The following is a 22,288-nucleotide window of genomic DNA, read 5'->3' on the forward strand; positions in this document are numbered from 1 at the left end:
CACCAGGTGAAACACGTACGACGCGTTACGACGCGTTACGTTCGATTTAATCAAAAGAATTTTATGTTGATTAATTTGATGTTGAGACAAGTTAGAGATAATTATTTATTACGGCTGGAATTAATTCTACGAATTTAATTTATTGTGTCGAACTTAAGTTCAAAAAATTATTCAGATAAATTTATTCGGAATATTTATTGAGAATTATCTGTTGGTTAATTATTAGCGTCGATATTAATTACAAGAATTTATGGACAATGTTATGTCGAAGAATTTCTTAAAAATTTATTCATTATAAAATTAATTACCAGTGTCGAATATTTTAGTCCGAATTTTTATAATGAAATTAAACTGTTAGTTTTGAAAGTCTCATGTAATTTAATTACTAGCTAATGATTGAATAATTTTAGTTGAGATTTAAAGTTAATATTGAGTCAAAACACGTCAAGTGAACCCCCCCTTTTACCACTTAGTGATAGAAAACTTGTTTAAATATAATTATCGAAAGTAGACATACCTAAAAATCATTCCTCAGAACAGTTTTTGAAAATTTCGAATTTAACAACAATTTTTTCAACAATAAAAATTTTCGGTACTTTTAATTAAAAAATTAATTGTTAAAAAGCTATTGAAGATAACTTAACGAAATTTTCAAAAAATTATAGTAAAATATCTATATTTTCACATAAAATTATTTTGCAAATTTAATTTGGTTATTATCATATTTTTTATTAACTTTTAAATGAACAAGTTGAAATTTTAATGACTTCTCAGTACGATCTTCGAATTTTTTAACTTCCTACTAAGAAAATTGAAAATTTTCAAAAATCGAAGAGTTATTGATTTGACCCCGTTTTTCGAAAATCGAGTTTTCATCAGATCTCGACGTTTTGAGGTCCTAGAAAGCTTTCCTGACTATTTCCGCGGTGATGTCACCGTGTGTGTGTGTGTGTGTGTGTGTGTGTGTGTGTGTGTGTGTGTGTGTGTGTGTGTGTGTGTGTGTGTGTGTGTGTGTCTGTGTGTGTGTGTGTGTGTATTTATGTAAATCTCTCATAACTTCTGAACGGATCCTCCGATTCAATCGAAATAAGCGGCGTTCTGAAAAGTTCCTTTGCTTCTAGAATTTTGATACTAATTTACAAAATTTGAATCGATCAATTCTGAGAAATCTCAAAAATAACATTTCCAAAAATTAGTTTTTTTGAAAGATCCTTCAAACGGCTAAACCGATCAATTCCAAAAACTAATCAGCTCTTAACCTTAAAAAACCACGTCGATTGCCACCCGCCCGGTCAAAATCAGTTGATTCGTTCGTGAGATATCGTTGTCGAAATAACTTGAAAAAAATGTTTTTTTCAAAATTTTTATGAAATTTTCAGTCTGACCAGTTTACGCTTAAAAATTTTCAAAGAACTCAAAAAATTGCGTTGAATATCGTAAACCGCGAGAAAATCGGTTAATTCATTCAAAAGTTATTGCGGTTTGAAAATTCAAAAAATAATTTTCTATAAAACTTCAATTAGCTTTTTGAGCTTGAAGAGCTCAAAAGCACAGAATAACGATTTATTTGAGCTCGGAAAGCTCAAAATTACACAAAAATTATATTTTTGAGCTCGAAGAGCTTAAAAAATAAGTGAATTGTTGAGCACTTAGGTATGGAGGTAGCGGGAAGTTGCAGGGATGGCCTTTAGGGTCAACCGTTTTCCTAATTTTTTTTTTATAGTAATACGCGTTACACATTAAAGTTCTTTATTGCGAAATAAAATTTCACTGCTTGGTATTAGTTTAAATAATATGAATTTTTATATGACGCAGTGGCGAGCGGTACAAGTGCTCGGCGCGCTACTGACCTTAGCCACTCAGGCTGTAGATCGCTACAAATTACACAATTATTTAATAAACAATTTTCACAATTTAGGTTTTTTTATTTTTATCAATATTTTCAACAATATTTGCACACAGTAATCTATATATAATTATAAAAGAATCCTTTAGATTTAACAGAATAAAATAATCATTTTAATAAAATATAATGAAAAAATCAATTAATGTCTTAAATTAGTTTTTAATTTTTTTTTTCTGTCTTTTTTTAAGTACTACATTTGTAATACTTTTCTCATCTTCGGAGAAGACTTTGCATTTCAGGGAGTCTTTATTGACACTTTTGAAAAAATGAAATTGACGCGTATTTTTTTATTGTGAATGCTTGGTCATGTCGCGATTTATATTTTACTTCATGGAAATCATGCTAGTCTTGAGAACAAAACTCAAAACTTACATTTTTGAAAAAACTTTTCGCCCATTCAAACAGTGACTTTGCCGAAGTAATATGTTGGTCATTGTCACGTAGTATACTCGTGCGATATGCGTGTTTTTTGACAGTGCCTCCCACACCATCACATGCACCTTTGCCATGAGATGTGGCAAAAAAATTCCACTCAGCATCAATATTAAAATCAGATTGATGATAAATCAAATTTAAAAAATTGTATTTATTTTTATATTGTGATGCTGCTCCGTCAGAAAAATAAAAAATTTTTCTGACATTATTAACGCCTAATTTTTCTTTCAAAAACTCTACAAGTTTAAAATTAAAAAGATGTACTGAGCTCGAATCATGAGTGACTTTTTTAGAAATTACGACGTAATTTTCATGTTTAATTGTTTCATTATCTCTATAATAAATCACATATAGATGAAGTGTTGCCTGACTATTTGACAGTGATGCGATTGAATTGCGTTCTGTACAACAAAAAAATAATTTTCGGCGAAATCCAAACTTACGATAACTTCTCCAACTTCAATCGTTTCTTTTTTTTTCGCAAAATAAGAAGCTTGAGATTTAGCTAGAAAATCATGCCTCAGTAATTCTTGCCATTTTTGCTCTAGGTCATTTAAGAATTCTTCTTTTTCAATCGTTTTGTCAACAATTTCGCACCTGCAAAATTAAAAAAAGTTTATATATCAACGGTTTAATTTTTTAAAATATTTAATTTGTAACGGGGTGGTTAGCCCTGTCCAATTGGTCACCGCTTTCCTCTTTGAAAAGGACGCCACTGGGATTTTATACTCGGTGTCCCAGAAACCGGGAGCATGAGAAGGAAAGATCGGGTCGTGAGAAGTTGAGAAAGGCTGTAAAATTAATGCTGAGAAACAATTATTAACAATTTAATTATTTATTCAATATAAATAATTTAATTCTAACAAAATTCCTCAACAATATTGCCCTTAAAATTAACCTATCAATCACTTAATTGTGAGAACCTCTCACCTTCGCAGGCACTTGCCAAAACTTACAACTAAATATCATTAAATTCTTTTAAACATAGATCATTACGCATCTATCTTCTTAATTTCTTAACTCAATTTTAGACCATTACACATCTATCTTCTTAATTCCCTAATTCACTTTTAGACCATTACGCATCTATCTTCAATTTTCTAATTCAATCATAGACCATTACGCATCTAGATTCTTAATTTCTTAAACCCTCGTCCAACTGACGGAATAACAAACGACATAATTTACTCAATAAAACTGAATCTCAAAACTTCGCATTTTCCAAAATTACCAAAATTACGCCTATCAATTACTTAACACAAATTCTGACCTTCGATTTTAATTCATTAAATTCATTTATACATCTTAACTAAATTCATTTCCAACTTACTTAACCAATTTTTCTACTAAAGTTATCAATCGATTTATTCTACTAAACCCACTGATTTATTTCATTTCTTGATCTCCACTAAATAATCTTTAATAAAGTTCACTACATAATTTTCTTAATAAGTTCGGTAATCATTTTCTAAATTCACTAAATTTCTCAATAAATACATTCGCTAAATTAACTAAATTAATTAAATTTAGCCCACCGGCCTAAATCTAATTTAACACAATTTCTTAAATCCAACTCTGTAATTCTAAAGCGTCTCAACAAAATTTACAACCGTAGAACATTATAGAATGACCTTCACTAACTTAATTTCAATTCTTAATTCTCCTTAAATAAATTCTAAGCGATATTTCTTAATTAAATTCTGTCTCGAAAATTCTTAACTAAAATTAATTTATTATAGCTAACAGGCCTATAATAAATTACTAATAAATTCTTTACCAATAAATTAACAATTTATCCATTAAATATAAAAGTCCAGCGACAAAACTAACTACTTGACCTTGACAATAGAAACTAAAGTAAGAATTCGCTAATATAAAAATGACCGCTCGAGAAATTAAATTTAATTATTTTGGCCTCTTAATTAAATTATTAATTAGTTTGGCCTAAAATAACTCAAAAATACCTGACAACTGAAACCGGTACTCCAGCGATGAATTTTTTTCCCATTAGAAAGAAATAACGGGATCAGCTCCACTGTGCCTGCTGACTTCCAAAGCTCCAGAAAACTCGTGTCACCAAATGACACCCAGCTCCTAATCTTATCCTCGATCAATTTATCCTAGAAATTCCAGCAAATAAATATTTCGAATAAGACAAAGATCGTCTGCCAAATGGCCTAACGACGAGTAATTTTTAACAAAAATACCAGACAATAAAATTTAATCGCTTCGTTCCATTCGTGAAGCCTTAAGAAATCAACTACTTACTTATCTCAGAAAAATATCCCACGCTGGAAAACAGTTACCCACGTACTCGCAAAATTTCACCGGAAGAAAGAGAGTCTCGACATAACACCCGGCGTTTTTATAACCTCTCTTCGTGCTCTCCAACTTTCCTATCTTCGCTCCCGCGCTTTATTTTCCGGGGATAGCGGTGGGGACTCAGCGATACATACGACCCGGTGACGAGTCGTACAACTACTTCATCGCGCTCCGAAGGTAAAGAGTAGCTCCTACTCACCGTGACATGATAATCAAAAAATTAAGTCCCGCGGGAATTCAAATTCCCTGTCACAAATTAAATTAACAATTGTATCCAATTCAATTCACTCTACCATGAACTTTATTTTTACTTACCTATCAGTACTTATCCATTGACTGTAAGTTATTTGAATTATTTTATAATTATCAAGCAGTAACTTTAATTTGTCAATAATATAATTAACACCCGGACAATTCGAACAATCAGAAAAAAAACAAGATGATGTTGAATTATCGCAAACGGAGCTTTTTATTAAATCAGTATAGCTTTCAGGAAAAACGTGCCCCTTTCTTTTAAGCTCATTTTTAAGTCCAGTTAATTGGAGTTTAAAATTTTGATGGATTTTACACACGCACACATTATGTGTTCCACTTGGGCCAGCTGAAATACATTCACGTGGTCTAAGAGCTTGAAATTTTGAGAGTCCATTTTTTTCATCGGGAAAGGCTTCTCTAAATTTTATGTAAATATCCTGTATATTAAATAGTAAGAATCTCTTTTGTTTATGCTGTTTTTCACCATTTTCAACAACGAAAACATAATCTTTCATCCCAGGTATCAGCGACTGACATCATCGGATAAATTAAAGTTTTTTACTCTTTTCCGCGTAAAGTATGTAGACGTTTTCCTTCTTTTACAGGAGGTTGAGATGCAAAGCCTGATTGCTCTCTTAATTTTTTTGCACAACGTACCATTCTCCGGGAAGTGATTGAGGAAGTGTTGTTAACACTTGAATTTTATCACTCCTACTGGTTTTTTGATCAAAAGCCACTTTGAAATGATTTATCAAATTTTTAGTCTGATTAACACTATCATCAGGAGAGTCATTTTTGTTCCCCAATTTACTAAAAGCAGCTTTAATTACTTTCTTACATTCATCTTCACTTGATAATCGTTTAATTTTTACTGATGGTTCTCCTATTCCCGGGAAAAAATGAATTTGCCTAACCATATATATTTATATATGATTATATATTAAATATATATAATTATATATGATTATATATAAATGTTTATATAAAATATATATAATCATATATGGACTAATGTATTATATGTATGTTTTATATAAGTCTATATATGATTAGATCTGATTAGATCTGACTTATATAGGTCTATATATGATTATATATAAGTCTATATATAATTAGATCTGATTAGACCTGAGTTATCTGGGTCCATACATGATTATATATAAATTTATATATAATTAGATCTGATTAGACCTGAGTTATCTAGGGCTATATATGATTATATATAAATCTATATATAATTAGATCTGATTAGACCTGAATTATCTAGAGCTATATATGATTATATATAAATCTATATATAATTAGATCTGATTAGACCTGAATTATCTAGAGCTATATATGATTATATATAAATCTATGTATAATTAAATTTGATCAGACCAGAGTTATCTAGGTCCATACATGATTATATATAAATCTATAAATGATTATATCTAATCAGATCTAATTTATATAGGACCATATATATATAATTAAACGTAAAGCTATGTACATAATTATATCTAATCAAATGTAAATTATAATTATATTAATAATTGTTGATTTTATGTTCTTTAGTGATTTTAACATAAATATAAGTATCTGAATTTTTTTATTAATTATTACAGATGAAGAGCTAAATTATATTTTATTTTATTTTGCCATTATTATTATTTATAAATCAATACTAAATTAATAATACATTTTGCTTACATATATCGAAGTAATACATTTATTATAAATTATGTGTAATATTTCCTAAATTTTACATGATATATTTATTAGTATTTTAATAAAGTATACTTTGTTAATGTCATTTTTACCACACAGTTTTCAAAGTATTTGGTTTTTTGCATACACAATTTTCGACTCTTATAAGCTGTGTCACTTTTTTAACATCAGAATACTTGATCAGCACTGTATCATTATTTTTTGTTATAGGAATAACGTGTTCAATAATACTTTTGGTTTTTATGTGATAGAAGACTTTGGTATGTTCAACAGTGAACCGATTTACGATGAAATATAAATTCTCTTGAAATTTAAACATGTACCTAATTGATCCATTGATAGCAGATTCACCAAGATCTATCTGTACAGTGTGACTATTTGTTTTCGTCATTTTATAAATCTCTGATGTATAGATCTCATTATTTATTTTAACACGTGCGTAGATAGATACATCTTCTAAATCAATATCGTTAGATATCAATAAATCGAGCTCAATGGCATTTAATGTCACATTTGTAATTATCTTTCCTAAAAAATCATAATCTGCTCTTGATTTATCGATAGTATTATTTCCTAACTGTTCTTCAATGCGGTTCTCAATAAGTTTTGCACCTTGTAATATTTGCAAATTGTTTACAATTTCTTGGCCGAAATGTTTGCTACCACGCACACATTTCGCTATGTAACCATTATAATTTTCAAATGGAAATGCCGAAGTCCCCTGTAAAGGTCCCCATCTTTTTACACATAGTACTAAATGAAGAAGCTGATGTACATTGTAACTTAATTGTCGATCACCATACAACTTTTCAACTTCTGATACAAACGTTTTCAGTAAGTTATCCGCTTCTACGAGATCAGCTTGTGTTATTGTAGACTTAGTTAAATTGAAAATTGCCTTTACCAACAATAACCAATGTTGAAAATATTTCGCTGGCAAATAGGAAATAAGCAATGGAATGGAGTAAAATAACAAAAAATTGTAAAATTCAGATGCTTTGAATAGATTATACTCTGATCATTTTCTGGGTAATCTTGATAATGATTGCGGTGGTCGTATCTTTAGCATAAAAGCGTCAATTTCATCACTTTTATCTTTTAAACTCCAAAGCGCTTTTTTTCCAAACCAAAGACCAATTATTTGTTTAACGACACCAAGTAAGACTGAATGCATGAATTCGGGTAGAACGCATGTTCCAAGATCAATTAGAGCAAGACAAGATACAGCAGAATATCCTTTTACCCCACGAATTTGAGTTGTATCATTTTTTTTTAATAGTATTTTCGCTTGAGCTTCCATTCTCTTTCCAATTCTTAATTTACAATCAATTTTGTATGGAAAAATACGTGAAGTTTTCGTGCCAGCAATGCGTTTACTTTTCACCGTCCGAATTTCGCAAATATTGCATCCGTAACGGCCATTAGAAGACATAATATTTTGTATTTGGGCTCTTGCTGGTGCATCCGCTATAATTAACGGAGTTACAATTTTTGAATTTGTCACTTGTCCAGTTCTTGGATTAATCCAGTCAATACCGTCAACAAAGCATTGTTTGAGTTTATCAAAAATCGGCTTGAGAAAAAGATTCATTGATGGTTTACATTTGTCATCATACCACAATCCTATTACGATTATGAATTTGTCTCTTATATTTTCAGGTAACTCGGCAATTGTAAACATAAGTGGCCAACAGTGGCTTTTTGCGCTCTTGACGAGAGATAAACCATCAGTGTTTAGTATGAGTGTCAAATCATATGGACCTATATTATCCCTCGTATTTACTCTAATATATTCCGTCCCATCAGTTATGTCTGAAATATTTCCAGTAGGTGCTCGAGTACGTTTCAATTTGTCAGCTAGATTATTTTGTTCAAAAAGAAATCTTATTTGATCTGAAACTTCAAATTCATGGAAAAATCCAATATCTGAAGATTGATCTGTCTTGCACAGAGAACATTTTTTTACTTCCTTTTTGCCTGAAATTGCAACCTCAACTTTGAATAAACATTTTTTACAGTAATAATTTCTAATAAATTTACAAGGAGGAGCAATATCTTTTGCATATTGAAAGAGTTTAAATAGTGATTTTGGCATTTCATTATCATCTGGCAAATGTTTGAGCTGAATTTTTAATACATCTTTTAATGCAGATTTAGTAATGTTATGCTTAATGTGTAAATTTAGTAAATCTAATACAAATTCATCTACGGCCAGTGTATTGTTAGGCAACAGCATATTTCTTTCAACTCTATCGGCATTTATTATTTCTTCTCTTTCGTTCAAAATATTATAATTAAATTCGACATCATCATCATCATCCTCGTATTCACCATTATTATTCATAACTTCATCATTGTAGTCGCTATCTGATTCCCGACTTTCACTGCAATGATCTTTATCTAAATCCTCATTTTTATCTTCGTCTTCATTGGTGCTCATACTTGAAACACTATCAATATCTGATACATCGCTTAGTAAAATATTTGAATCATCCATTGCGCTATTATTATTTGTAACACAATTCTCTTCGAGAATACATGATGCTCCACGTTGATTTTCAGCTGTATTCTCATCATCCGAGAAAAAACCATTGGCCCGCCATCGATTAAGTGTCCTCAATGGAATCTAAAAATAAAATAAAATAGAGTGAACATCGAATTATCTACACTTGTACAATTTGTAAAATTATGTTAATAAAAAAATTATAATACTTGAAATTATTTGAAATATTAGACATGAAGAAAGTCTCTATTAGTACAAGTGAAATTTTTTGGATGAATTCTTTTTCATAATTTACTTGTAATCAACATTAAAAATTATTTATAAAATATTTACCAGAACTGTCGAATCTGATGTGTATTGCTTATACTTCTTCTTAGGAATTGGTGATGATTGAGGAGAATTTTTATCTTCATCAGAAACCATATTATTACCGTTGAATGGAGTTTATTGAAATAAATAATAAGAATTAAGTAAACAATTTTCCACCCGTTTTGTGTCTAGAAAAAAAAAGCAGAAAAAATCACTCAGCAAATATTTTATTACTAATAATTATTAGTATATTATAACTTAAAGGTTATTAATTTGTTGAAAAATATTTCTTTTGCAACTTAATAACATAATTAGAAGTGATTGGACTGTAAAAAAGCCATCTAATACAGTTATTATTTAAAACTAACGTTTAATAAATCTTTAAAGCTTTGAGCAAAATTTTACTAGATTAACCTATAACCAAAATAATATAAATGGGGTATTCCATGCCAAATCGACCACTTTTGACCCCGACCCTTTTCGATTTGGCCGAAAGTTTTCCATCCTTTTCTACCCTATAAAAAACGGTTCTCAGAATTTTTTTGAATTTTTTTACCTAACTCCAAAAAAGTTATGAATTTTTCAAAAAAATGGCTTTTTTATTTTCAAATAGCCATAACTTTTTCAAAACTAAACATTTAGGTACCTTTTTTTTTTTAAAATTTTTGTTTTTAGATGTACTTTCCGATAAAAAATACACCGGCACACAAAAAAAAAAAAAGTTGTCTGTACTTGGGACGCGCCACATATATTCCCATGTAATTTGACCCGCTGAACCCGAATTTGAGGTCCGTTTGGCCCCTACACCCTAGGATTTTGAGAAAACTGTAAAAAACCGAAAAAAAACGGGAAAATTGGGGGTTTTGGTGATTGAAAAATTTTTTTAGATTCTAACTATGCATGATTTTCATGTATTTCGATCTGCTTTATACTTATCTGAAGTGTACTCAGACCAGCAGCCATTAAAAGTCTAAGTAAATCCCGAAAAACCCATGAAAATTGCGAAAAAAACAAAAATTCCCAATATTGTGATAAAAAAAATGTATTGAGCTAAATATATGATGATTTTCATGTAGGTTTATCGACGACATATAAATCTCCAACTTTTATAACTCAGACGTCTCGAAAACATCAAACAAATGTGCAAAAAACCCGAAAATTGGAAAAAAATCAAATGTAATATAATAAAAATCGAGTTATTATTCAAAATAAATAAAAAAAATCATATCATTCGATCTGTGGTGCATAAAAAGTATTTCGTCTTAAGACTTAAAAAATTAATTTTTTCGGAAAATATCATCAAAACCCTTTGGATTTGAATTTTAATTCGTTCTCCGCTTATATCTCACCCTTTTATCTTCAAACGTCCTGCATAAAGGGTTTCTCTTTCGTTTCCTCTCTTCTTCGGGTAAATCTCTCTTCAGAGTCCAACAATGATCTACCATCATATTGACATCCACTCATGTTTTGATGGAATGTTTCTTCTCTTTCTTCACTGAAATTACCAAGATTTTCAGGCTAGGTGGAAAGATGAGATTGTAAATAGTGCAATTTTGTATTCACATTCCCTAAAAAATTTCGAGATACTTCCTTAAAACTTCCCCAAGCTGCTCTCTCAATCTTGTGCATCTCATACTCAAGATTAGCATCCTGGAATTGAGTCCGAATTTGGGGTACATAAAAAATTCCTTCTTTCAATTTATTGTCACTTATAGCTGGAAATTTTTCGTCCAAGTACTTAACACAGTTGCCATTTTTATCGAGAGCTTTGACAAAATGCTTCATAAGGTCAAGCTTGATATAAAGTGGTGGCAGCAAGTACTTGTAAGGATTAATGAGAGATTCTCGCATAACGTTGTGAGAACCATGATTCAAATTCTTTCTTGTTGGCCGTTCTTTTCTACTGTAGGGAATTTTCCGATCGTGACTATCCTACAAACATACAAGAAGGGATATATTGTGAACCAGATTGTTGGCTTAACTAGTGTAGCAATTTTCAGATCACCACAAACTTTTCAATGATTTTTGGTCAAAATGAGCTACTGGAGTCGGTGCTTTGAGACTTCGCTTAGACAAAGCAATGAAAAACTTTCACTCCTCGTCCTGAAAGTGTTCGGCTTTAACTCATCAATCAAACTTCTTACATCTGAACAGTCCACTAATGAATTTTTCGCCGTTTTAAAAATGTTATCAGATTTTTTTTTTCCCTATCACGATAAAAATAAGCTGTTGTATTTTTAGTTAATAAATTTTTTTCTTTAAGCTGATGTTTCAGGGTTTTCACTTCTAGGAACTTTTGGGCTCAGAATCGATTTCTTGCTTAAATGCTTGTGCCTGTAACCAGGGCACCTCCACGTGGTGACGGCGGGCAACAGGACCGTCTGGCATAGTCCCTGGGTTAACGGCTTGAATGCCGTCATGGCAGGCACAAGTAATAAGTGTTTTACGATGCAGGGACCCGGAATCCCAGTATCGGCGTCTGGTCAGAGTGAGAAAGCAGGCTCGCAGGCGTCGTCATCAAGTGACTGCAGCTCTTCATTAGTGGGTGACTTGGCTTCTGAAGCGTTTAATATGACAAGAAGTGTCTCTCACATATGTAACAAAAACTCCAATTGCTTCTGTTACATATGTGGAGAATTTGAAGTAACGAAAAGTCGTAGATCTTTTTCAAACAAATTGAAAAATGTCTACGAAACCTGCTTCGGTATCCAGATTACGAACTGGGAAGCAACTTGGGTACCACATTCACTTTGCAATCGGTGTCACACGATGCTTACTCGTTGGGAGCAGACGAAAAGTAAACAGTGCTTGAAATTTTCAAAACCTGTGATTTGGTCTGCACCAACGAGTCAAAAAAACTGCTATTTTTGCACGACGGAAGTTTCAGGTTTTTCTTCGACAACCAAACATAAAATTCAATATGCCAACGTAACATCAGTTGTGCCAGCAGAAAAAGTTTTGAATGTCGAAGAACCTGCAGCTCCTGAACCAGTGAATGAACATGAAGAGATGGAAGTTGAAGATAACTTTGAAGAAATCGATCCTGAACCCGAAGAGATCCATTCTGAGGATGAAGAATACATCCCGAGTGGTGTTCCTAGAAGTAAAGACCCTGAAGTCTTCGATCAACTTGAATTGAATGACCTTGTACGAGACTTAGGACTATCTAAGGTAAAAGCTGAACATTTAGCCTCAGCTTTAAGGAAAAAAATTTATTAGCTAAAAATACAACAGCTTATTTTTATCGTGATAGGGAAAAAGAGTTCCGGAAGTATTTTTACAAAAGACAGCGAAAATTCATTTGTGTACTGTTCAGATGTAAAAGGACTGATCGATGAGTTGAAGCCAAACACTTACAAAGACGAAGAATGGAGGCTTTTTATTGACTCCTCTAGGCGAAGTCTTAAAGCTGTGCTTCTTCATAATGGAAACTTATTGGTACCGATTCCAGTAGCTCATTCGACTAAACTAAAGGAGACTTATGACAATTTACAGGTTGTATTAGATAAAATAAACTATTCAGAACATCAATGGAAGGTTTGTGGTGATCTGAAAATTGCAACAATATTGCTAGGCCAACAATCAGGGTTCACAAAGTACCCCTGCTTCTTATGTTTGTGGGATAGCCGAGACCGAAAAGAATCATTACATTCAAAAAGAATGGCCAACAAGAACAAATTTGAATCCTGGTTCTCACAATGTTACGCGACAATCTCTAATTGATCCTTCCAAGTACTTGCTGCCCCCACTTCATATCAAGCTTGGCCTTATGAAGCAATTTGTCAAAGCTCTGGATAAAGATGGAAACTGTTTTAAGTACTTGGGCGAAAAATTTCCAGCTATAAGTGACGCTAAATTAAAAGAAGGAATTTTTGATGGACCCCAAATTCGGACTCTATTCCAGGATGCTAATCTTGAATATGAGATGAACGAGATTGAGAGAGCAGCTTGGGGAAGTTTTAAGGAAGTATCACAGCAATTTTTAGGGAATACGAAAAGTGATAACTACGCAACTTTAGTTGACGAGTTGTTATACAACTATAATACTTTGGGTTGCTTAATGAATACAAAATTGCACTATTTACATTCTCATCTTTCACACTTTCCTGAAAATCTTGGTGATTTTAGTGAAGAGCAAGGTGAGAGATTCCATCAAGACATTAGTGTGATGGAAAAACGATATCAAGGAACGTGGGATGTAAATATGATGGCAGATCATTGTTGGACTCTGAAGAGAGATTTACCCGAAGAAGAGAGGAAACGAAAGAGAAACCCTTTATGCAGGACGTTTGAAGATAAAAGGGTGAGATATAAGCGGAGAACGAATTAAAATTCAAATCCAAAAGGGTTTTGATGATATTTTCCGAAAAAATTAATTTTTTAAGTCTTAGGACGAAATACTTTTTTTTATGCACCACAGATCGAATGATATGATTTTTTATTTATTTTGAATAATAACTCGATTTTTATTATATTACATTTGATTTTTCCAATTTTCGGGGTTTTTGCACATTTGTTTGATGTTTTCGAGACGTCTGAGTTATAAAAGTTGGAGATTTATATGTCGTCGATAAACCTACATGAAAATCATCATATATTTAGCTCAATACATTTTTTTATCACAATATTGGGAATTTTTTGTTTTTTCGCAATTTTCATGGGTTTTCGGGATTTACTTAGACTTTTAATGGCTGCTGGTCTGAGTACACTTCAGATAAGTATAAAGCAGATCGAAATACATGAAAATCATGCATAGTTAGAATCTAAAAAATTTTTCAATCACCAAAACCCCCAATTTTCCCGTTTTTTTTCGGTTTTTTACAGTTTTCTCAAAATCCTAGGGTGTAGGGGCCAAACGGACCTCAAATTCGGGTTCAGCGGGTCAAATTACATGGGAATATATGTGGCGCGTCCCAAGTACAGACAACTTTTTTTTTTTTGTGTGCCGGTGATATTAAAAAATTTTTGTAAGTCAATACATATGGAATTTTTCAGTTTTTTGACAAAAATCAATGATTTTTCGAAGTTCGACATTTTTTTTTTTTAATTTTTTTTTTCTAAAATAAACTTTAATCAATTCCACAGTTATCCCTGTAGAACCCAGATTGGGCCGATTTCTCTTTCTATTTTTTTTTATTCAATTGAAAAAAAATTGTTAAATTTTCAAAAATGGAAAAAAAATTTTTTTTCATAAATTTTATTTATATAATGAGATAAATACAATTCAACGATTTTACGGCATTACATTCACAATTTAGAGGCTTCATCGATGACTGTAATTAGTAAGATCAATAATTGATGCAGCTAAAATTAATTACTTTTCTCTCTGTCGTTTAAATATTTTACAAATTCTGTGTTCATTCGAATTCGAAGACGTTTTAACTAGTAAACAACCATTTTTGTCCGGAATTATACAATGTAGTTGTTGAGTTCCTGTAATCGGTTTCGTTTTCAAAAATCGATCATTTAAATCATTTACTGCTGTGTCATAATCTTCTTCTGGGGAAAACTTCACTATAATATTCGGCAAGTTATCCGGTGCAGAAGCCCATTCAAAATGTTCTTCTGGTGTCGTTATTTGTTTGTCTACCGCGAGTTGGAGACTTGCTCTCGCTGCAAGTCGTTTGAGAATACCACCGATTCCATCACACGGACCTTTCCCATGGGCAGTCGCAAAAAAATGCCATTCAGCAGGAATATCAAAATCATCTTCGTGGTAATATAAATTTACAAAGTTTTTAAAGTTTTTAAATTGTTGAGGAGCTCCATCAGAAAAATAATAAATCTTGTTACAACGTTCAGGAAGACTTTTCACGTAATCAGTTATTATTTCGATGAAAACATGAACAGCAACGGCATCATGTTTGTTAGAATCTGAGATAATTACTAAACTTTTGTGTTCAAGTTTGTTATTTACTTTATAATAAATAACGACTGGAAAAACTGTTGCCTGATTATTATTCCAGTGAAAACCAGCTGCCGCATTTTGTACTACGAAGGCATAATTTTCTGCAAAATCACAAATAATAACGTATTCGTTTGGTTTCAATGTTTCTTTCAATGTCTTCAAGAATTGGGCTTGCTCCTTAGCAATGAACGAATGAGGTAGAAGAATTTCTAACTCACTACAAAATTTTTCCACAAATTCTTCTGTAGGCTTAATAATAGTTTCTAAACTACTTCTCGGTTTTGATATCCAATATTTATATGTAATATTCTCGATTTCCCGGTCCTCAAAACATTTTAGTAAAATTTTACTCAACTCATCGACCCCAGGACAGTTTTTACATCCACCTAAATAACACTGAAAAGATGGATTTTCACATATAATCATGCTCAAGTAATCGCTGTAGTGTTTAATGGGCTTTTCTGTGTTCCTTGTCAAAGAATAAATATTTGCACCTAAAATAACAGTAATTTAGTAAACTTAAAATTCACGCATTTATAATTATTAATTAATTTGATAATTACCAAGCATCATTAACTTCACGTTTTGATGAATCGTACACACGCAGATGGTGTGTGTTCCACTTGCCCCTGCTAACACACAATGTTTTGGTCGCAAAGAAGCGAATTTTGAAAATCCAATTCTCTCAGCAGGATTTATTTCACAGAAACATTGGTATAATTCTTTTAAGTTAGACAGGATAAGTCTTTTTTGGACGTGTATCCGATTACCATCATCACTTCGAATTGATACAAAGTCTTTCATACCGGGCATTTGAGCACTATACTCATCATCGTTGTAAAAATTTTCAACTTTTAATTTTACCTGATCAGTAATTGTCCTCCCTATACAAAAATGTTGAGTAATTTAGTTTTCAAGTGTATTTAAAACATCGATTTTATGCTACCCATACCTAATTTCGATTCAGGTGTAGAAAGTAAACCCGTTTCTTCAACCAAATTTTTTGCTACTCTTGACAAATGTCTTGATGTATTCATAGTTTCACAAATCCGTCTCTCACTCCATTTTACAGGTAATAATGTTAAAATTTGTATTTTCAAAGACATCAGTTTCTTTATCGTTGAATTTATCATACAACATTTTAATTAGAGAGCGAAAATTTTCACCATCGTCATCAATCGATTCTTCATCTGAAGAAGAAAGCAAAACTTTTTTCAAGCTGTCGGATACCCGATTTATTTTATTGTTCAAAAATTGATTATCATTCAATTTCTTCGATGGAATCGGTGATTGATTTAACAATTCTAATGCATGGTTTATTACGGGTAATTGAGTTGCAGCGCTAACTTGGGATCCTGAGCTTGATTGTGATGCTTTGGGTTCGCTATCAAATGACATGGAACCTTAAAAAATAATAGTGAAACATATAGCTACTAGAAATGTATTCAAGTAACGTATAAATAATTAAAAAAACTTACGGAATGATAAGGATAATGGGAGATCCGTGGCAGTTGTATTACTATCATTATCAGCCTGATCATTGTTGTCATTATTGTCACTATAGTTGTCTTCACGGTCACTTACATCAGCACTAGGATCATTACGAGCATTTGTTTGTTGCTTCACTAACTCTGAAGCTTTTTTCGACATGAACTGCATAATAAATAATTATCATCTAATCCTAACGTTACTTTCATAATATCAGTCGCCGGACGTAAACCAATTTTTTTAAAATGAGATTCCAACTCAAAAGGATTACAACACCGATCAAATACCTTTTTTGACGCCATAAAGACAAATTAAAAGCGCTTATAAACTAGAGAAATTATTTATTTATACATCAAATGTAATGACAATCTTTTATAAAACACTAGATTGCACAAAAGATTTATAGGTTATGTTTTAGATCTCAAAATGAAAAAGCCGCACTTTTAATCAAAACATACTAGCTTATAGCATCTAGTTTACTGGCTATAGGTAAGTCGATAATTGTTATCCCTAGTTTATCGATCTAATTGATATATTAAAATTTGAATCTTACTAATTACAGTCATCGATGAAGCCTCTAAATTGTGAATATAATGCCGTGAAATCGTTGAATTGTATTTATCTCATTATATAAATAAAATTTATGAAAAAAAATTTTTTTTCCATTTTTGAAAATTTAACAATTTTTTTTCAATTGAATAAAAAAAATAGAAAGAGAAATCGGCCCAATCTGGGTTCTCAAGCATAACTGTGGAATTGATTAAAGTTTATTTTAGAAAAAGAAAATTAAAAAAAAAAAAATGTCGAACTTCGAAAAATCATTGATTTTTGTCAAAAAACTGAAAAATTCCATATGTATTGACTTACAAAAATTTTTTAATATTTTTTATCGGAAAGTACATCTAAAAACAAAAATTTAAAAAAAAAAAAGGTACCTAAATGTTTAGTTTTGAAAAAGTTATGGCTATTTGAAAATAAAAAAGCCATTTTTTTGAAAAATTCATAACTTTTTTGGAGTTAGGTAAAAAAATTCAAAAAAATTCTGAGAACCGTTTTTTATAGGGTAGAAAAGGATGGAAAACTTTCGGCCAAATCGAAAAGGGTCGGGGTCAAAAGTGGTCGATTTGGCATGGAATACCCCAAATATAATATACACATACTGATGAATTTATAAAAACAGGCAAGATTTTTATTATCATCCAATCAATAAATAAGGCAGTTAATGAAAATCAAGTTAGCCGGCATCTAAAAATTTTTATAATTTTTTTTATTGAAAAAATTATTAAAAAAAAATAATAAGAAAAAAAATCCATTTGTAAAAAACTTGAAAAATTTTAAATGCAACTTTTAAAAAATATTTTTTTGTTCCAATTTAATAAATAAAAAAAAAATAAAAAAATTAGAAACATCGGCTAACTTTAGTATTATAGGCAGTTAATTAATTACCTGTATAAAATTAATTACTTATATAAAATGTTTATGAGCACATATAACCCGGGTAAGTGTAAACGTACACAACATACGTATACTAAAATGTGTGGATGTGAGTATACACATTTATCATTTATCATCAGAGCGCCATGGCGCCTCTAGTAGCGGAACGATATTACACATATTTATAACTCTACACACACTTTCATACACAAATCACCAAGTCGTCGCCATTTTAATAGCGCGTGCCGGCTTCTGTGTTTCATCGTTAAAAAGATATTGCTTTAAAATATTCAATAACTGACTAGGATAAAATTTCAAAAACCTGATAATAAAAAGAAGTTTATAACAATAAACCCATACAATGTTTATTCTAAAGTGCTCAAGAGATAATTCTTTTTGTAAAATTGATGAGAGTGAGGTTATCTTTAATAAAGATAGCCCGCCAAAAGAAGGTGAAACGGTTAAATTCCTATGGTATGGAAACGAAGAATTTGGTGAAGTAGTAATGGAATCTGGTAAGTCAAAAATGAATTTATATACAAGTACATTATTGCTGTGTTTATTTCGTCGTTTCCATGTAAATATATACGAGATTAATAAACGATATATATATATGTGCTTGACGTGTTCTGTACAAAAATCTAATTCTATTGATCAGAGTTTCAACAAACTAATATATTTAAATGTAAATTTTCTAGATAATATAAAAAAAATAAATCAAAAGTTTGAACAAGTAAAAAAGGATATGAAAAAAAGACCACGAACTCCAAGCACTTCCCCAGAAACTACAAGTGAATCTCACATTTCTTCGAAAAGATCTAGAAAACCAAATGCTAAGTATAATTCTAACTCTTTTGAAAACTTAGAATTTGTGAAGCCACCTAAAGAAGTTCAAGTTTCAAAACTGGTATGTTTTAGTGTTTTCTAAAATAATTAACGTATTGTTATTAAATATTAAATATTAGATGAAACGAAATGTATAATTTACCAAATCACTATAGTATAATATAACTATAAAATTTTATAGACCCGTAAAGATGACAATAAAAATCAAAGTGACAAAATGACACAATTGCTTATTGAAAAAGACATTGCCAAAAAGAAGACAGATAAGTCTAAAAGCAAAAAAATTAGTCCAACAAAAGATGAGTTGAAGCAACGATTAGCAGAATTGGAAGGAAATATGAAAAAATCGGCGGGTATGATATTTTATTTATAATCAAAAACTTTTTTTTTTCAATTTTCATTATAATTTCAAACAATCTTGAAAATTAAAAAAATTATTTTTAGCATTTCTATTATGTAGAAAATAAATATTAATAATTTTTTACTATTTAATAACAACAGGATCACTGTATGATGAGATTGCACCTACTCCTCACACCGTTAAACCCAGAAAAAATAATAAAAGCAATAACGAAAACAATTCTGCCACAGAAAGTGACTCTGATGTTGATAAATCAGTAAATGTCTCTTTAATTGAATCAGAAGGCAGTGAAACCGAAAAGAGTCATACTGTGAACTCGGAGATGTCACGCGTAGATGATACTGATAAAGAAAATAATCCTTCAGTTTCTAAATCTTTCGAAAATTTAGATTCCAATAATGCAGGTATAGAGGGTATTGTAGATGATTACAACGACCCTGATCTTTACGGTAAAGATTGGTCTGGTGAAAAGGTATATTTTTTGATATTATGCTGTATTATTCTCATATTACATTGAGGAATAATTTTATTGTGATATTTTCTGTTTTAAATTCTAATTATTTTTTTTTATGACAGATGTATAAACTAATGGACAGAATCTATTGTAAAGAAAAAGAGTACAAAGAATGCAGTAGACAATGCACCCAAGCTTCCCACTTCATTCGGAGATTAATCACCGGAGTTTTAAAGCCGAGTGGTTACGTAGATGCTACGCTGACTGGACAAGCTTCTAGAGCACATCCGCAAGAAGAAAAACTAACTCCAGTAAGAGCATTCAATACTGCAGCGAAGAATGAAATTATAGGTAAGAAAAAAAAACATTTTTTTCTATAGAAATACATATGTAAAAATTTCTAATTATATTCTTACAGTATTTTAGTGTAGAGTATCATTATAAATATTTTTAATACATAATTTAACTTTTGATTTATATTTTTACGTACAAACAGTGTTTAAATGTCTGCATTTTTTCTCTTACTTATTTTCAATCTATTGAGTACTATTTCAATTTACAGGTTTTGCTATGGCTTTAGCTAAGATAAAAGGATGGAAAGGTAAAAAAGGAATTGAGCAAACTGAAGAAGAATTAGCTGCAGTAATGTCTCAAAAGATTGGAGAGTTAAAAAGAGCTCATGTTGCTAATAAGAAAGCTAAGTCTTAAATAATTATTTGAAGACTGAAATCTTTTTTTTTTATTTTATTTCGATCATTATTTTATTATTATTATTTTATGGTTTAAATTTAAATAAGTGTTATATATCAGACCGTATATAAATGACATTGAGAAGTCATGTCAAATATTAATTAAAGATATAGCTACTATTGATATTTAAGACAATATATAAACCAAAAAAGTATATGCTTGTGCGTACCCACTGATTATATTAAAAAATATGCTAATTTAAAAATTGTCAGATAAATAAGTTAAACTGCAATAATTATTATAAATTTGCATATGATTGTATTTAAAAAGTTAAAAAATAATTAATACTAGAATTAAATAACTGATCAAAGTACACAGTAAAAAATATTGTGTAAAATCAACACAGTTTGTGTGTTAAAAACGGTTGACACGAAATTTGTGTTGAAATTTTGACACAAACTTTGTGTAACCCCTTTTTAACACAAAGATTATGTTAAAATATCGCCACAAGAGGGCGCAAAGAATCTTACACTTTTAGAGTGTCAATCTTAACACAAAATAAATGTTAAATAATTTTATTTATTCTAATCAACTGTTTTATACCTATAAAATAAATTTTTTTTATTTCCTCAACTGTAGTCAATAATATTTATTAAAAAAAAAATTTTTTTTTTATTTACATTTTATTAAATCAACAGTTATTGAATGTAAATAATTGTAGGTAAAATTTTAAATAATTAAATCGAAAAACAATTTATAGATTTTAGAAATAAAGCAGCAAATTAAAAAATATAATTGTCTTTATTATTTAATAATATTTATTATATTTTCATATTAGATTATAAGAACATTAGATTATAAGAAATAATTAGTTATAATGAAGATTAATCTTTTAAAACAAGGTTGTTAAACGTAGCAGGCAAATTTAGTTTGGCTCAAACTTTAGTATTTTTCCACTCCAGAATAAACATGACAGTCACTTTTTGACTTTGATTTACATCAAATTTTTGAATGTTAGATGAATTCCCACTTACCTAAAAAAAAATAAAACTTACATCAAAATAAATTTTAGTATTGCATACTTGGTATAAAAAAAAAAAAAAATTAATAAAACAAAAATCAGTAACTGGCAGTTAAAAATTCAGAAATATTAATTTATAATAATCATTAATTTTACAGAGAATATTTTTCAATATCTACTATTAAGAGTACTTAATTTTATAAAACAAATTTTAAGGTTATCTTTGAAGAAAGAAAGGTTATCTACAGTATTCAGAAATTTCAATAATAAATAAATAATCACTCACCGTTGATTACATCAATTTTTTTGTTCGTATTATAAACTCACTTTATCTTTAATTTTTAGAATAAATAACTTTATTATTAACACTCAAAACACGAACAAAATAGATGCCATTGATGACGCTCACTTTGTGAAAACGGTTGCTGCGTAAAGTAAAGAACCGACGCGCTGTTAACACAAAGTTAATGTTATATTGATGGAGATTTTGACACAAACTTTGCGTTAATTCCACAGTAACATACAAAATGTGTTAATAAAGAGTGTATAACACATTTTTTATGTTACAAAATAAAGTAATACAAACTTTGTGTTATTTTAACACACTACAATTTTTAACACAAACCGTTTTCGACACAAATACACA

The 22,288-nt window shown here is 30.3% G+C and overlaps 4 protein-coding genes across 5 annotated transcripts; 1 reads left to right on the forward strand and 3 right to left on the reverse strand.

Moving 5' to 3' along the window:
• Positions 1-6,648: 6,648 nt before the first annotated feature.
• Positions 6,649-9,632, reverse strand: LOC123268851. Its single transcript, XM_044734250.1, has 2 exons — positions 9,465-9,632; positions 6,649-9,254 (listed from the first exon to the last, which is right to left on the reverse strand). Exons 1-2 carry the CDS (start codon positions 9,552-9,554, stop codon positions 7,647-7,649), a joined length of 1,698 nt encoding a protein of 565 aa, XP_044590185.1. The 5' UTR covers positions 9,555-9,632; the 3' UTR covers positions 6,649-7,646.
• A 5,122-nt stretch (positions 9,633-14,754) lies between these two features.
• Positions 14,755-16,391, reverse strand: LOC123269626. Its single transcript, XM_044735460.1, has 3 exons — positions 16,301-16,391; positions 15,912-16,232; positions 14,755-15,842 (listed from the first exon to the last, which is right to left on the reverse strand). Exons 1-3 carry the CDS (start codon positions 16,383-16,385, stop codon positions 14,755-14,757), a joined length of 1,494 nt encoding a protein of 497 aa, XP_044591395.1. The 5' UTR covers positions 16,386-16,391.
• Positions 16,392-16,404: 13 nt separating this feature from the next.
• On the reverse strand, positions 16,405-17,147 carry LOC123269627 (myosin heavy chain kinase C-like). The gene is made up of 2 exons (XM_044735461.1): positions 16,827-17,147; positions 16,405-16,751 (listed from the first exon to the last, which is right to left on the reverse strand). Exons 1-2 carry the CDS (start codon positions 17,005-17,007, stop codon positions 16,405-16,407), a joined length of 528 nt encoding a protein of 175 aa, XP_044591396.1. The 5' UTR covers positions 17,008-17,147.
• A 1,147-nt stretch (positions 17,148-18,294) lies between these two features.
• LOC123269271 (putative pre-mRNA-splicing factor ATP-dependent RNA helicase DHX16) lies at positions 18,295-20,878 on the forward strand. Of its 2 annotated transcripts, XM_044734870.1 has the most exons (5): positions 18,295-18,785; positions 18,969-19,177; positions 19,298-19,469; positions 19,618-20,282; positions 20,494-20,878. In XM_044734870.1, exons 1-4 carry the CDS (start codon positions 18,632-18,634, stop codon positions 19,992-19,994), a joined length of 912 nt encoding a protein of 303 aa, XP_044590805.1. In that variant the 5' UTR covers positions 18,295-18,631; the 3' UTR covers positions 19,995-20,282; positions 20,494-20,878. The 2 variants fall into 2 exon arrangements, with proteins under 2 accessions (XP_044590805.1, XP_044590804.1); XM_044734869.1 differs by having other exon boundaries at positions 18,295-19,177.
• Positions 20,879-22,288: the final 1,410 nt, after the last annotated feature.

This window comes from Cotesia glomerata, linkage group LG7, assembly GCF_020080835.1.
Source record: "Cotesia glomerata isolate CgM1 linkage group LG7, MPM_Cglom_v2.3, whole genome shotgun sequence".
Lineage (NCBI taxonomy): Eukaryota > Metazoa > Arthropoda > Insecta > Hymenoptera > Braconidae > Cotesia > Cotesia glomerata.